A 17,465-nucleotide genomic window follows, 5' to 3' on the forward strand; every position below is an offset into this window, starting at 1 on the left:
AAGTTAAATGTAAATTTACTGTGCCACCCAGCAATAGAACCACAAGCCAGCAGTATGTCAATGCTCATAGCAGCGTTATCCCTAACAGACCGAGCCAGAGACAGCCCAGTCGTCACCCAACCAGCGAACAGATGAACAGACGCTGTAACTACCACTCAGCGATGAAGAATGAAGTACTGATGCCTGTGGCAACACGGACTCATTTCCTGTTCTATTTTTAAAATGTATTTTTCTTTTTAAAAATTTAATTAAAACAATAGATGCTTATTGTAACGAGTCAATCAATACAGAAGTAGAGAAAGAAAAGATAAAGTTTCTTCCTGTTCCAATCACACCTACTGGAGGTGAAGTAACAGGTTACCACATCTTTTTTCATTCATGCACACACACCCACACAAACCACACATACATACCATACGCGCACACCACACTCACACCACACCCCTCACACACACACACTCTACACACACCACACATACCACACATACCACCACACATGTGTACCACAACACACACATCACACACCAGACATCTCACTACACACACCACACACACACCACACACACACACACACACACACCACACATCTCACTGCACACACCACACACATAGGAACTCCCTTTCTTTCTGTTAAGAATGGGAATCATACCACACCCATTACTCCACAACTTGCCTTCTCCATGAGCAGATCAGTTGATTTGGGTCTAACTCCTTTTTGTTTATAGCTGCAAATCATAAGGCTATACGATAACATAATCGACTAATCCCATTTTTGTTATGTTTTGCTGGGCGAAGCGGCAAGAACACGTGGCTTCCGTCCTCCTGGCTGGAGCCCCGGTCTCCGTGGGCCTCCTTGGAGGGGCGGCAGGCTCACTTCTGAAGTTCACCCCAATACGAGCCCTTACGGAAGCGGCCCTTTCTTCAGCACTTTGCAACACTGGGCCTTAATGTCGTTGATTTTGACCAGTTTAATGGTCAAAACAACGTTGCTGTTGTTTTCTTTTGAGGTTTTTGTGCCATAAAGGGCACCTTGTCACATATCTGCTGGCTGGTTTCATTTCCTTCTTAATGAATTACCTGTTTACATCACTTGCCCATTTTTCTATTGGGGTCTTTATTTTCTCATCAATTTGTGGGATTGCACAATTTTTGCACATTTTATATGTGCTGGAAATATTTTGCAATATAATTATCTTTTTTATTAGAGAGCATCTCTCAGAGGTTCCTTTATGACTGCAGTTCTCCTGTCTTGAGTATCTCCTTCACAGTGAAGTTATACTGATGATTTTCTAATATTTTTATTTACTTTACCTTTTACACTCAGATTTTTATTCCACCTGTAATAAAAGAGCCAGCTGTCCCCAAATCAGAGATCCCCACTGAGTTGAAATGCCACCTTGTCATCTATTAGGTTCCCGTATACGCGTGGCTGTTTCTGGGCGCTGTTGCGGGCCCCCGCTGGATCTGTTTTCCGTGTGCCCATAACTTGTGGCTCTGACCTTGGCTCTGACCTTGTGGTCGTGTTTCTGATCTGGTAGGAGGTGTCACCTCTTGCTGGTCTTCCTTGTGGTTCTGAAAAATTTCTTCCCAGGTTTTGAACTTTCTTGTGCATTCTAACACCGTATCATTCAGAGCAAAGAGATTTCACTAGGATTACAATTATAATCAAATTAACTTATTGCTTGGGGAGATTTACATTTCATGATATTGTGTCTTTGTGTCTGGGACCTGGCACAAGTTTCCATTTGTGGGATCTTGCTCACGTCCTTCAGTGACATCTACACTTGTCCCCACACAGGCCGTGCCTCACTACCCTGTCCCATGTCTTGCACAGTGTTGGCCTTGATGTGCATGGGGCTCCCCACCCTTCATCCCGACATTTCCATTTCTATGTGCTCACTGCTGTTAGAGGGAAAAGATGCTTGTTTCTCTCCCCATTACCAAACCCTCATCTTAGTACCTGGTAGTTTTTTCTCCCTTACGTCTCTTCAACAACATAATCTCTGCCAGCATTCATGACACCATCTATGTGTGTTTCTTGCCTGTTTTCTTGGTTCCCCATCGTGGATCCTGCTTGGGGTCACCCCTCTGTCCTCTGTAGCTGCCCCTGAGCACCTCCTGGTCCATGTGGGCCTGACCTCCCTTCTCATCATTTCTATGTCTCTCCTTCCCTCCCGTTGCTCAAACCTCCCCAGCCTCCAAGGCCTCGTGTGCCTCACCTCCTGGGGAAGCCTTCCTCTCCATCACGGACGCAAACATGTGGCAGGTGTGGCCTTGCCCACCCTGGGCTCGGATCCCCTCAATAGACAGCCCGCCAAAACTGCCGGGGCATCACACTCCCCGTCCCATCTGGATGTGCCCGGTAAAAGAGGATTACCTTTACACACGGCAACCGCCTACATAGTTCTCTGCAGGTTTATTCCGTGTCTTCTAATGTTCCACTCAGGACCCCACTCGTCCCTCTTGCCCTTTCTCCTCCCCAGATTCAATCAGAGGGACTTTCTTTCACAGTCCGTAGAAGCAGATAAATATGGACGGAAAGTCAGACATGAGGATTGAGAAGGGGACTCTCCACCCAGAACAGCCTGAAGTGAACAGACCTCGTGATGAGGAAAGGGAGCCATGTGTGTCATGGACCAGGAGAACGTGTGGCCCCACCGCAGGGACACTGTGAGCACACTCACAGCTGAGGAGGAGTCACGCCGGCCTTTTCTCTCTTGCCTTGCAGACGTGCGCTCACGGAAAGGCACTTTCTACAGGACTCGCGGGGGCTGCCTGGCGACCCGGGAGCCCCTCGCCCTCTGCAGGCCCACCGGTGCTGACCCCGCACTCCTCTGGAGTCTCCAGTTCTCCGTTTGGTCCACACCTCTGCTGGGTGTCCGCCTGCTCATCTCCTCCTGCCTGCCCCACATCCCAGTGTCCTCCCCCATGTTGTCCCCCAGGGCCTGCCGATCGCCCTTTTGACTGACGGCGTTGTCGCCCTCTCTCTGACATTAAATGTCTTTGTGAAGAAAACAGACCCACTGTGTCCATGGAGTATTTGTGTCTGGGAGTTGGTACTCTGGCTTCTCCCATAGTTCCATGTTTCTCGTCTTCTAGAGTAGTTTATATACTAATCTGTGGTGTCTTATTGTTAATAAAACGGTGACAGAAGGAAGGACATCTTTGGACCAGTAACATGACCACCAAGAGAGGCGGGAGTGTGGGGAGCTGCTGGCTCTCCCTCCCTTCTCTGACGACGGGGCTCCCTGGGCCTCTCCTCTCTGACCCCCAGCAGCTGCCCGGAGAGCTAGAGGGGTGGCCGGCTGATGGCCCCCAGGAGCAGGAGAGGGGGAGCAGGCTGAGATGCTCCCAGGAGCAGGAGGGGGGGCCGGCTGATGGCCCCCAAGGCGCTGCGAGGCCGAGGCTGTGTGAGCTCCACCCAGCCCTCCCCCGCGAGCCACTTGATGGCGGCGGCATTTGCCGTGATGCATCTCGGAGTATTTCCTTTTCACTACCCCTAACCCGATGGCCAGTGCTGGAGACAACCGAGCTGAGGCGAGCTGGTCTTCTACCTCAGGAATCGGGGAACGCGATGTGGCTTCCCTGGGGAAGGAGCCTCTGGCGTTTGCTGTGCTCACTGACGACCGTTTTACTGTCACGTGTTGACTTGGTCAAAGTCTTCTGGGTTGGAAAACAGGATAATTGGTTTTAATTCTGCTTCTACCATTGACCTCCTGGGGGTTTGAGGGTTTGTGCATCGCAGCCAAGAACATCTGGAGCTACTTGCACGCACGTGTGTCGGCGTGCATGGACAGGCGTGCGCGTGCACACGGAACCCGTGCAGGAGAGCAGCACGAGATCTCATGCCCACAGACCCTCAACATAGTCTCTGGCACATAAGGATAAAAATAAAACTGTTAAACGCATCCAAAAATGGACTGTTCAGCGGCTCATGCTTACACGTGGATCTACTTATTTTCCTGTAATTTTCCAGAGACCATATGTTTCTTGGGACCATATGTCTGTAAATGAATAGATTATGGTCAATGTGAATGTACGTCGTGTCAGAGCCAGAATTAGCTACCAGGGCTTTACAGTTCTCTCTGTCTGTCTCCGTCCCTGTCTCTATATGTGTATGTATGTGTGTATGCACATGTGTGTGTAGTTATATATATGTAATCAATTTTAGGATCAGTCCACATGCCTCCATCGATTAAAGCTCTGCTTCCCGTTCAGAAGAAGTGCTTTTTTGATCTGGACACTGACGATGCTCACATTGATGGTTATTGTGTTTGCCCCGTGCCAGGTACTGTTAGTGTTAAGAGGCCGTGTGGACTCATAGGTGATCTCTTTTGATCCTTGCAGAGAGCCGATGAGGTAGGTCTGGTTGCTAACCCTTCTTGCACACACGGCTCAGGTGGGGGTCGGAATTCACCCAGGGGCCGTTAACCCCCACCCTGTGAATCCCTGCGGGCCCAGGACCCAGAGGAAGGAAGGAAGGCGTGTGTCTGTCCCTTGCCAGGGCTGAGGGTGCAGGGATGCGGGAGGCATTTCTGTAACTAACGCCTTGAGGATGGATGGAGCCCCGCGCCCTTATTTTGGAAAGTCAGCGTGTGTCTTTGGGAGATGGGTCCAGACTCCCCTCCCGTGGGTTTGAGCCCGGGGTAAGGCTTGTGCGAAGCTGATTTACACAGAGCAAAGGCCTGCCCCGCCTGCCCGCCGTCCAGCCCGTCGTGCCCCTCGTGCCGTGGGCTCCTGGCAGTTTGCTGACTGAACATTTCACGTCATGTTCCTGCAAATCTTCTTTTAATGAAAGTCAGAAAGTAGAGGTGTTTGGTGCAGTGATCAAAACGCTCTTGGTTTCAGATTTAGGGGGAAAATATTGGCCAAAATAGGGAGTCCGTAATGATGGGATTTTCCAGGACTTACCAAACCCCCCAATCCTAAATATGCGCCAAATTCCTGAGTGGACGCTGAATGTTTGACACCCAAAATGTAGTCACTTAGAAGGCAAATAACAGCCTAAGCATTAGGTTTGTAATTTTCAGCTTGGCTTTGTGAGGAGCAAAGCCTAGGGGCCAGGGCCAAATTTTATCTGAGTGTACAGGAATTTAACACACAGGTCAGGCATAAAAACAGAAACCACTTCATCACCCCCAGAGGGCAATATGTGCTGTGGCCCTGAGTCTCTTTTGTCCCCACGTTGGTAACATGGATGGTGGTTTACCATTTTTGATCTTGTTTCTTTGGGGGTCTAGACATGAGGGATCTGGGTGGAGAGAGGGAGAGCCTGTGAGGCGACCCCTCTGCACCGCCCCCCCCACAAGCCCTGCCTGTCCTGGGGACAGTTTCCCCAGTCGGGAAATGGAGCCCCTAGGTGTGGACTATGCTGGAAGCAGACCCGACAGGACACACAAAACCTGAGCAGCCCCCTCCATCCCAGCTACAGGAGTGCTTCTGTCCACGAGGACGTGGCAGAGGGGGCTGTGGAAAGCCTGGTTCTCCTTTCCCTTATTACAGATAGTGCTGTGTATTCTCCACTTCTGGCCCGTCTCTCCTCAGACGGGGCAAACCCAGAGTCTGGAGCCTGAGGACAGCAGAGAGATGGAGGAACTTGCTTGTTTTTTCCTTAAGATTTTTAATGAAAATATTTCAAGAATGTTCACCAACACACAGTTAATCGTGGAAAGATCGAACCCTTTTTTTCTTTCTCTAAAACTTAATGGAAACCAATTAGGCCCCTGTTTTGTATTCTTTTATGTGACGGTCAGTCAAGTGTGGCCACGAGAGAGACACAGGAGAGGCTCAGGAAAACACAGGTTATCATACTCCCGGGTCCTAGAGACAGGAGGGACAGCACACCATGCAGGGCCGTGTGGGGAAGCACCAGTGTGGGCAGGAGGAAGAGGACGGGGGAAAGCCCAGGCCAGAGCCTTTGTTGGGGTTTCCGCAGGAAAGACAAGGCAGGGCCTGGTGAACACTTAGGACTGGCTGGTTTGAATAATTCTGTGGGCTCTGAGCTATAGGGGTGGTGCCTGGTTGCCTGGCACCAGTCCTGGGATGATCAAAGCAGAGGATGTTGCCTTCTGGGTGCACAGGTTGGGCAGAGGAGGCATGGCTCTGGAGTGGTTGGTTTACGTGTCGTGGGCATGGTCCAGGCTGGGCCCTTTGCTGTCTCTAAGGATTGGCTGAGGCAGGCCCAGAGGGGTGGTCTCTCCCCAGCTGGAAAGGTTTTGAAAGATATCAAAACATCACAATATACAGAAAATAATGACAGGATAGGTGTGTGTTGCACGGGACTGTTAAACAGGGCTGCATTCGAAATCCTCCTGTTGTCTGCGCCTATTTTTAGCTGCCGCCTCGTAGACCTGCACCTATCCGCCCGAAGGATCCTAAAAGGAGAGATCTCGTTAGGAAGTGCACCCTGGGCTCCTGGGCGTTAGAGAGCACGGCACAGGAGCAGGACGGCCTGGGTGTCTGAGCCGCCCAGGGTAGAGGGGCAGCCAGGGGATTCAGCCGCCACTGCACAGAGTGACGTGAACGCAGGACTCTGAGGGAGAGCAGGTGTTTGGTCCGGGTTTATGCGGCTTGGTCAAGACTAGAGCCAAAGAGAGACTGCGGTGGAGGCCTGCCCTGAGCCTCGGGGACATCGTGGGAAATTCTGGACCCGTCCGTCTCCCCGGGGGGCTTGCAGCAACCCCTCCGCTTCCTGTAGCCCCCAGTCCACCCACGTGCCAGTGGCTCTCTGGATTGGTTTGCATTTCCTGCAGGTCCTAGATAAATGTCACAGGGCGGCGGCACTCTGATTTTGTGTTAAGACTCGTTCATGTTGGCGTGTGTCCATCGACGGCTCCTTCTCACTGCTGAGCAGGGTTAACACTGTTTGTCTATCCGCTCACGGCAGATTTGGACGTTACGGCCCTGGTATCTGGCCCCCAGGGCCCCCACGATGTGCACCCTTCCGGCTCCAGGTGGGTTAGCATTGGCATCGAGGATTTCAAAGGCCTCATGTGGCTCTGTGACTGTAGGGATCTAAGATCCTAAGTCCCGCTGTGGGGGCCTTGTTGGGGAATGTGCGGCGGGGCTCCTTGGAGGTCTGCAGGTTGGAGCTCAGAAAAAGCGCCTTCTCTGTGGACCTCCTGCTTGGCCTGGCTTTGTAGACATGGGTTCGTGGCATCAGTGTCCCAACCTCCTGGCTCCCAGCGCTCGGTCACTTCCTGGCTGTGTGATCTCGGGCATGCTGATCAACTCCTTTGTGCCTCCGTTTCCTCCACTATAAAACTGGTATATGTGGTCCTGCCTTCCAGGTGTGTGAGGACTACGTGAGGCCATACCTTGAGAGCACATAGAACAGGGCCCAGCACACTGGCCAGCCCTGGTCCCCCCTTGTTTTTGGAGTGTGTGTCCAAAGGGTCAGAGACTTTGGGGGCAGGTGTGCTTGCTTCCCCTGTACTCCTGCTTTGCTAGAGGAAGCAGACTTCAGTGGAATTGGGTTTGTTAAACCTTGCGGTATTTGATCTCAGAATATGCATCTCTCCAAAAAGATAAGTGACTCTTAAAATCGGGCAGTGAAGATAGACACGCGCGGGTTTCCACGGGTCTGTGGATGCCACGCTGCCTTGGATGGCCGCGTTCAGCCCCCGGTGGCCTCTGAAGGCAGCAGCACCGTCTTGCCTGGAGCGCAGCGTAGCTGGGAGGACCCATCCTGAGTGCCTGAGAACTTGGCTCATTTATACAATTGCGCCTGCCTGGGAAAGCAACTGCAGGGTGGACTTTCTCTCTTTGACCGGCTGATCAGCGTCGTGAAGCAGTTGAGTTGGGAGCAGAAGACTTTTTCTAACTGGGTTAGAATTTAAAAGGGAACAAAAAGAGTCAGTGAAAGTGTTCAGAAGAATGAAGTGAGTCCCTGATCTGTCAAAGATGTCGGTGACACCGCTGTGACCTTGGGTGAAGTTTAAAGTTAGGTATTTAAACCACAAAGACTATTAGCTTCACTACTGTCTCGGCGGGCTGTCCTCTGGTCTGGACATTCTTAGCAAGGGCTTATCTTTCATTTTGTGGGATACCTTTCACGATGGAGGAATCTCTTTTCTACTTTCCCATTGGGTTTTTATGTGAACTTACAAGATACTATTTTTTTTGCATCTGTTTAATAATCATTTATTTCTGTACACCTACTGGGTACGTGTCTCCGAGGCATTGGGTTGATGATGGCCTGGGCGGCTCCGCAGTGACAAACACTGACGGAAGCTGCTTCGGCGTCTCACCGATTTCTCAAGCGGTGCACAGATCTTGAAGTTCGTGGCTCTGGTTGTGCTTGCAATGTACTTGTTGTTGGAAGATTTAAGCGGTTTCAGCCCATTCTGGTGAAGTTACTTTTTAGAAATTGAAGTATTTTTGATGCCTAAACTGCATGTTGAACTCTGCACGCTTGCCGAGTGGTTTGGGGATACCTGGACGCTTCAGACTGCAGGCGCCGGGGAATTGTGATCTGCTTCCTGTGGACAGGACTGGGAGGAGCCGTTTGCTCTAAGTGCCCCACTGCTGGCTCTGGGCTCCTGTGTGCCCTCTCGCCCCAGCTGGCCTCCTCCTGGCTCCGTCCTTGCTGGCTGTCTGGCTCTCAGACATCTCCCCCCGTGTCTCATGGCCTCAGGATGGAGATTATGACCCGCTTTCCTGTGTCCTTGGGAAGGGAGGGAGGCCGTCCCCACGGAGAGAGTGAGCCACCTCTGACCCCATCCTCAGCGTCAGTGGTGTACACTTCCCAGTCAGGCAGGCCTGTGGGTTTCTTCTCCAAATGCTCCTCTCTTCATTGTCGCTTTCGCCACCGAACTCTGGGCTGGTCTCCCTGCCTGCTGTCTCTCAGCCCTCTCTGTGCCCGGCACACCGCTGCCAGATTCATGTCCGTTCCGTTCCAGTTCTATCATTATCAGACCTACTGAAGAGGCCTCTGTCGTTTCCTGCTCCTCAGTGCCTCCCTGAGGGCGTCCCTGACCCAAGTCTGAATTCTAAACTCGTGCGCCTCTTTATCACGGCTCCCTGCAAATCTGGCCCCAGCCCGCCACTGCCCAGCACACCCACTGCTGCTCCTCGCACCTCCACATCCCTCCCTGCTCCTTTCTGGTCTGGGTTCCAGTTTGCATCTTCTCATAAGGTCTTCCACCACCCCTTGGTCTCCGGCCCCTTTTGCACTGAGGCTCCTTGGTTGGCCAGGTGTACCTGCCCTCTCGTCTCTCCGAAAGGTGGGATTGCTCTCTAGTAATCAGTAGCACACAAGGTGCTCTGGCGGTTGTCTTCTCTAGACTGTTCCACGCGTTGTCCTTCTCCTCCGCTGCTCTGAAGGTTTCCTGGGAACACGGACTGTCTTGCCTTCTCCACGGCAGTCAGGGCTGTGATGGAGGATCAAGGACAGCTCCTGGGTGTGGGGTGGGGCACAGGACTGTGGCCCTGTTTCTGCCCTGGGAAGATGGGGGGGAATGTTTCTGGTGGGGACAATCAAAGCCTGAAAAGTTTGAAAACCTTGAGTCCAAGAAGCTTTAAGACAGTGATGTGGAGCTATCAGATGGCTGTTGTGACTGTCCGTGAAATCCTGGCACTCGGAGGATGCTGAGACTTGAGATAAAGACGAGTGAGGCCTCCAGAGCCAGAGACGATAAGCCCCTTCAGGCAGGAGTGGATGGAGGTAGCCGCAGAGTGACATGGGACTCTGTCTCCATTTAGCTGAGGTCCGGGGAACACGGCTCCAGCTGTCCTGAGGGGCTACGGTGCGGGATCACCCACAAAGAGCCTGGGAAGACGAGACGGGGTGTCCAGCACCCACCTGGAAGGTGTGACAGGATGAGGTTAGGAATTATGGAGAGGATTTCTCCGTACAGAGTCAGGTGCCCCCTGAGCCCCACACCCCCCATGGGAGGGGCGGGTGGTTCCCTCTTGCTTCAGACAGAGTGAGGGGCTTTGGGGAGACAACACAGGCTTTTGCACAACTCACCCAGGGTCTGGGGGGCCCAGTGGACCGATGGACTCACGCCAGTGAAACCTGCAGCAGAAATGGGTGTATTTGGAGAGAAACTGCTTCCTGCTGATGGCCAGGCAAAGGTGCTGGGGGCAGGGGGCATCCTCTGTGGGCTGTGACCCCCTGGTCCCTCCCCAGAGGGCTTTCTGCTAAAGATTGGAGCCGTGTCAGCAGCAAGAGGCTGGAGCCACCCAACGAGCATGGATGCTGGGAGGGGGCGGATGAAGAACAGACGCTGTCCGTTTCATGGCACGGACACCCAACTATTCCCGGGGGAGGAGCCTTCAAGGAAGTAAGGGGCGTGACTGTGAGGGAAGGGGCTGTGTGCCCACCGACTTCTCCATGTCTACCCCCCACACACATCCACCCCAGCCAAGGGTCAGAAGCTGCGGCCTAGAGGTTGGAGACCCCTTCCTTGCTTGGCCACCTGGAGGTTTTCAGCCCTGGGCAGCTCTAAGAGACGGGGGAGGAGAGCCCTAACCTTGAATAATGTTCAGGGCTTTTACTGTTGTGCTGGGACTGCGCTTTTTTATTACTGAAAATAGGAAAATGGGGTAGGTTGTAAGTGAATGAGGACATTTTCTTGTCTGAAAATGAGCGGCCTAGATATGGGGCCTCATCCACGCCAGGGAGGAGCTGGGCCTCCCCAGTGGATTTAGACAGAAGGAGTTGGGGGCAGTTACCTCATCCTCGGATTGTACCCCACACGGCCACTCATTGAGATCACACAGAGGACAGAGAGGAGGTGGGGGGGACAGAGCCCTGGGCTCTCCACGATTTAGAGGCTGCATCACCGAGAAGGCAAGAAACTGACCAGGACTGATCACCCAGGAGGGCAGAGGACGTAGGAGGAGCGTGGGGTCTAGAAAAGCAAGTGTGTCCAGGGAGTGAGGGCAGCAGATTGCCCCTCGATTTGGTGCCATGGAAGGGGCAGCTTGTGGGAACAAGAGCTGGCCTGGAGGGAGCTGAGGAGGAAAGGGGAGGTGAGAGGGCACAGGGCGCCATCAACAACGCCATGTTGGCGGTCAGTTTTGTGGCGGTACCATAATCTACTGAACTGGCCCCTACGATAGACGTTGATTGTTTCCCGTCAGTCTACTAAAGACCTTGCTGCAATCACCGGTGGTGTTGCTGGCCTGACTCAGAGTGTATTTAGAGGGTGCATTCCCATAAGTAGAACTGCGGGACCAGGGTCTGTGCGTCTTCTGTTTTGTTATGGATATGACACAGCCTGCCCGCATGGAGTCTGTGCCAAGCTATCTTCTCACCGATGCAGAGTACTATCCTGCAAAGTCTTATCTAGCTTAAATCTTTGGCTGTGAAGTGGAATTTTAATATAGGCTTTAATTTGTATTCTTATTATGAGTAAAGCTAAGAATCTTTTCATATTTTCAAAAGCCGTTTGTATTTCCTTTCCTGTAAACTCTGTTTATATCCTTTGCCCATTTTCCATTGGGTTTTTGATGTTTTCTTTAATGACTTCTATTATGACAATTATTTCTTTGTGAAACGTTACTATATTTTTTCTTGTGCATAAAGTTTTATTTTTATGCTATTAAGTGAGTTAATATTTTCTTTTATGGTTTCTGGATTTTGTGTCATCCCTCCACTCAAAGATAATAAAAAAAAAAGTCTTCTCAGTTTTCTTTTAGTACTTTTATGGTTTCTTTACAGACAAATTAAATTTGCAATCCATCTAGGATTTATTTGCATATAAGGCACAAGAGAGGTACCCAACTTACTTTTTCCTGGATAGCTGCCCAGGCACTCCCGGAGTAACTCTTTCCCCTCAGTGACATGCATTGTTACCACATTATCACTCTAGGGGATAAAACTCTAGGGGAAAAAACTTTTTTACTTTGCCTTCCTATGTCCTCTGGCTGGGGCCCAGCAAATTAGACTGACAAATACAGATGAACAAGAGAAAAACAAACAGTTGATTAATGCATGCAGTGAGCGTGCATGCAGGGAAACTCAGGGATGAGTAACTCAAAGATATGGTTAGAATTTGGGCTTATTTAACATTTTAACCAAAGAACAACAAATTTGTACAGAAGCGGTGAGACACAGGACAAGGACTCTGAGTGTCTCGGGGTGGCACAATGTGGGCAGGTAAATGCCTGGGGGACTGATGGAAGATGAGGGCTAGTGACAAGGTTTGTTGTGCAGATCCCTCTGGAGTGTCTCAGAGCAGGTCAGGGTCTACGGTTGTCTCCGGTGATTAACTTCTGTCCTTCCTGTGGAGAGGGGAGGGAGACTCCTTTACGAATTTATGTCTTGCTTTTAGGCAAATAGGGGCAGGGCAGAGAGCCTTCTTTCTTTCTTTTCTTTTTTGGGAGGAAGATCAGCCCTGAGCTAACATCCATGCTAATCCTCCTTTTTTTGCTGAGGAAGACCGGCCCTGAGCTAACATCTATTGCCAATCCTCCTCCTTTTTTCTCCAAAGCCCCAGTAGATAGTTGTATGTCATAGTTGCACATCTTTCTAGTTGCTGTATGTGGGATGTGGCCTCAGCATGGACGGAGAAGCGGTGCATCCGTGCGCGCCCAGGACCCGAACCCCGGGCCGCCAGTATCGGAGCACACGCACTTAACCGCTAAGCCACGGGGCCGGCCCCAGGGAGCTTTCTTATATCTTCTTCTCTGCTGTTTCTCAGTTGCCTTCAGCTCAGAATAATCCTCATGCCAAAGTGGTCTATTTAGGGTGGTGTGTTCTGATCCTCTTCACCACGTGTCTTTCCTTTGTGTTTCTTCATGAAATTGATTGCACTTTGCCATTATATGTGTTTGTTTGTTGCCCCTCCCCCTACTAGAACATAGTCCTGTGAGTGCAGATATTACCCAAATGTCCTCCTTTTTATTGTTGTAGTCTGTAAAATGTGTGTGTGTGTTTGGGGAGATCTGGCGGGCAGCAATGAGATAGTGAGTAGGGAGAAAGATGGTGCCATGTGATTTCAAAGAATCCAGTTCTAAAATCGTACATTCCAATGAAAAACTTATTAAATGTGAAAGTACTGACTCTAATGGTGAGAATTTTATACTGAATGGGGGAAGATGGTGAAATCATGAGAAAGTGAGGGCTAGCATTTGAGGCTGGCTTACTTTCAGATGCCCGGGGAGGTGCCAAATATTCCATTTTCATATTAGCTGAGCTCTGAGGTCATAGTTTGCATGTTGAAATGGGGTCAGACTGAACAGAATGTTAAGAAGCAATCTCTATTATTAAAAACAGGGCAAAATTGCTACCTGAGACTCAAACTGGGATTGAATGGAATTATACAAAGCTAAATAGTTATTGCTAAATGAACAAATTGAAACCACACTGCTCATTAAAATGCACTGTGCTAAATGGTAAGGAGGGACAATGAGAATTGTTACATTTAAAATTAGACTTTGGAGTTAAAGTTACTAATTTCAGTCATCTAAATATTGCAATTATTAATAGTTATGTCACATTTCTATTTCAAACAGAAATAGAAACAACAGCGTGGTTGAAATGAGAATTCATACACACGTTATCATGTCAACATTAGAAACAAATGCATGTCAGTAATGGAGGGAGAGCATTTTTCTGAAAAGCAGCTTGATTTGCAAACCTCTTTGGGGAGTCTAAAGGCTGGCTCACAGGGGGATCCTTAGGACTTTCTTGAGTCTGTGAGCTCTGAGAAATTTCTGGAATTTCTTAAATTTGCAAATTTTGAGGACAAAGATTGAGTCTGTGAATGTTCCCTGAGATGCTTGCATGCTTCGCTGGGGAGGACTCCTTTGATAGAGTGGGTTTATTATTTGCAAAGCCTTCTTCACAATCTCTCTCTCTCTCTTTCTCTCTCTTTTTTTTGGCTTATAAACAGCAGAAGTTATTGCTTACAGTTTTGGAGGCCGGAAGCCTGGGATCGGAGAGCCAGCGTGGTTGGGCAAGCCTGCTTAGGGTAGTGAAAAAGAGAATTTAAGCACAATCTCGTTTTTAATGCTCATTTGTCGTTTCCACTCCGTCCCCCAGAAGGGGCACATCAGCAGCTTGTGGCCCAACTAGATCAGGCTCTTGGTGGCGTCTGACTAAACAATAGGGTAGACATTTAACGTTTCCTTTTGGAAAACTGTCATCCAAGACTGATTTTTTTTTTCTTATCTTCCGTGTCGGCGGATGGGAAAAGAAATCGGATACTTATGAGGGGTATTTACGGAATGACCTACAGGAGACTTTCCACGATGTAAAGTCTTCCTAGCCTGCTGGGACCATAGAGATTTAGCTGCTTTCTCAGCTAAATATATCACTTAATATAACCAAGCACAGTGCAGAAAGGCAATGAAATTTTTTTTAATTAAATAGGTAAGATATAGATACTGAGGTTTATATAGTTCTCTAAAGAGGCGACTTGACCTGCCTCAATAAGGAATTTACTTTCAGAAAGTACTTTGGATGATCATTTTGATAGAACCACAGTTAGAATATTATCATAAAATAAATGATTAAGCATAAACATCAAATAAACTTTTCCTGAGTCATGGTGATTCATAGTCTGCAGTTTTCTGGCATGTGAACTTTGAGAAGAGTGTTTCTTTCTCCACTCTCCACAATGAATTGAAAGGCAAATGTGAAGCTTATCCTAATTGTCTCTAACCTAGTTTGACAAGGTCATATTTCTCTTAAAAGCATTGCATTGTGATGGTAATTATTTTTCTACATGATGGAAGATAATTTCAAGAAGTATTCAGCTGAGAAAGCGAGTGGAATGTTTCTGAGGACCCATTATCTTCTTTATGGTTCAGCGTGTCTCCAGATCCCTGTTCGTTTATTTTTTCCAGTGTTCTCTTATTCATTTGTCATTCCCTGTGTGGGAGTTGGGAAGGTCACCCAGCTCTTTTTTGGGCTCTGACTCTGGAGCCACCTTCGGCGTATCTCCCGTCATTTCTTACTGAGGCCAGGTCCCAAAGTTGGGCTGTGCTTCCTTCCAAGCGCCTGCCCCAGCCGAGTCCTCCACACCCTAGGCCCGCAGCCTCCAGTATCTGGATGGTAGCAGCCTCCCCTGCCCCTGTGCTCTCCTGCCCTGTGCAGACCCATGTGTCAGACCCTCCACAGTTGGTCCTCCCGTCAGGCCCCCTTGATACGTGGGATACCCCTTGCCTCCTTTTGGTGCCCAGCACATAGTAGCCACTCAATAAACACTCGTCTGTGGGCCTGCCCTGCACAGATCCTCGTTTCCAGCTCATTTGTACACCCCTGGGGTTCCTCTCCTCCTTCAAACCCTCTCGATTTTGTGATATTTACTAACTGCAGGCCCTGGGCCTAACACTCATATGACCAAATTTCTCTTAATTACGTTCTGACGTGCTTCCAAGTATCTCCATCGATAGCAGGCTTGGTCAGGTGTGAGCCTTGTGCCACGACCACGGCCAGGAGGACAACACCCAGAAGAGCACCTTTCGGGGTGTGGGTTTTCTAGAATGGAATCTTGACCAAACATGAAAAAGAAAAAGTGTGGCACTGATACATAGCATACCATTAGGATACAAGCACCGCCACAGAAAGAACCGGGCTGCTGCCAGTCAGAGGTCTAGGAGGGTCTTTGTGTTTCCCCAGTTCTGTTTTCTAGAGGAGAAATTGGAAGCCGCCGGAATGGGCGGGCCTGTGTTCTAAGCTGAAATAACGGCAGTCCTTCTCCCTGGGAAGTGCACGCGTGGAGTCCCGGGGTTACATCATCCTGGTTGACCCGATGAACTGACCCCTCTCCTGTCCTCTCCAGGGAAGCCATCAGCCGCGTCTGCGAAGCCATCCCTGGCACCAAGGGAGCCTTCAGGAAGAGAAAGGTATGTCCCCTGCCTCTCGTCTCCCTGCGTCTCCTCAACTTCTCCGCTCTTCTGCTCAGCATCTTCAATCACGCAATTGTTCAGTTTCCTTTTTCCGCCGCCTGGCTCTCGTCACTTTTTCTTTTTGCTGGGGGAACCAAAAGGCGTCCCTTAAAGAGGGTGACTCGCAGTGGCTCTTGTCACTTTTAAAAACAGAAAGCGCTTAGGTTCCCTCCCTCCACCACGTGGTTACAGAACTGTTAGCTCTCGCTGCCACCCAAAGAGACCCCTGCTTACTCACCGTGGGCCTGAAAAAAAGGACGATGATGACTACAGACACGTGAACAGGGACAGGCGTTCTCCTAAGCCTTATAGACATTGACTCCCTCCACCCGAGCAACTCTCCGTGGTAGGTGTTCCCCGTCGTGTGCTGGTAAAAGTTGATCAACCGGCTCTGGGTGGGAGGGCACCGAGAGGCACTAGATTTGTGGTGTTTGCCAGTTTATGTGGCGCAAATACTTCCACCAGGGCCAACTTCAAGCTCTGACGTGACGCCCCTACAATGGAGTCCGGAAGGGACGCACAGTAGCACACAGCTGTATGGCATGTCCAGGTCCCATGGACGTAAAGAACCTGAACAGCACAGATAATAGCGAATGTAGCGACAATTACCAAGTGATGAGTTTTGAGCATTTATTGTTTGTTTTTAAAATGTAATTTATTTAATAGTAAGTTTATGTAACTTAATTTTTAATAGCAGTGTTTTTAATAGCCAGCTCACAAAATTCTTAAAAACTTAATAGTTTTCTCTCGTTAGAGGGTACAAGCCAGCTCTAGAACACCGTTGGCTATCCCCCCATTTTACAGATGGTAAAAACTGAGGCACGCAGATGAGAACCCACAATGTGAGAAGGTGGGAGAGCTGAGCTCCAGCCCAGACCCCCTGCTCCGGGGCCTGCGTGTTCAACCCCTGTACTCCACCTTTTGGTCCTGGAGGTGGTTGGACCAGAAGGAATAAAACCACAGATGACAGAAAGCTCAGAAAAACTCTTTACTCGACTGTCTAGTAAACCCATGACTGAATCCCACCCTCAGGGCTTTCTGTGCCTGGACCGCACGGTGGGGAGGGCGTCCCTCTGAGTCCCTGAATCTGTCCTGAGGCTGAGGTTTGGGGCAGGCTGTGGCCTTGCCCCTGCAGCTCCCTGAGCTGCCGGCTGGTTCTGTCTTCGTAGCTTGGGGACATTCGTGCACCCACAGGGCGACTGGGTTTCAGGCAGAAAACTCTGGGTGAAGGTTCCAATGTGCAGCCTGTGTTCTGGTCGGCTCACAGGGGACGCAGGGCACCAACAAGGCTCCAGATTCTTGAACAGAGGAACCGGGAGGGCCTCTGAGAACAGAGGTGGGGAACCTCCTCTTTCAGAGCCAGGTGGCGCCCGACCTGCAAGTCTTAGGGTACTCTCACGGTTAGTTCTCCTGGTGCAGGTGTGGAAACAATGCCAATTTCTGGGCTCCACCCCAGGTATTCTTCATCAGAGTTTCCCGGGGGGCAGGCATCTCTGTTTTCAAATAGCTCAGGCAGGATAATCAAAAACATTGCATGGTCGTTAAGAGCTGGTGTTGATTGACGTGTCATAAGGGTGATGTTCTCATCTGAAGAGGAAGGGGAGTTGCTCAGCAGTGGACAG

General features: G+C 50.1%; 1 protein-coding gene across 1 annotated transcript in view; it reads left to right on the plus strand.

Annotated features, from left to right (window-relative positions):
- The window catches only part of SHC3 (SHC adaptor protein 3), a 131,770-nt gene that overhangs the window by 64,874 nt on the left and 49,431 nt on the right, over positions 1–17,465 (plus strand). The window contains exon 3 of the mRNA XM_087444789.1: positions 15,738–15,801. Coding sequence (XP_087300915.1) covers positions 15,738–15,801 — 64 coding nt within the window. The remainder of the gene's footprint in view (positions 1–15,737; positions 15,802–17,465) is intronic.

Source organism: Ceratotherium simum, chromosome 20, assembly GCF_057802395.1.
Source record: "Ceratotherium simum simum isolate JZ-2026a chromosome 20, ASM5780239v1, whole genome shotgun sequence".
Classification (NCBI taxonomy): domain Eukaryota; kingdom Metazoa; phylum Chordata; class Mammalia; order Perissodactyla; family Rhinocerotidae; genus Ceratotherium; species Ceratotherium simum.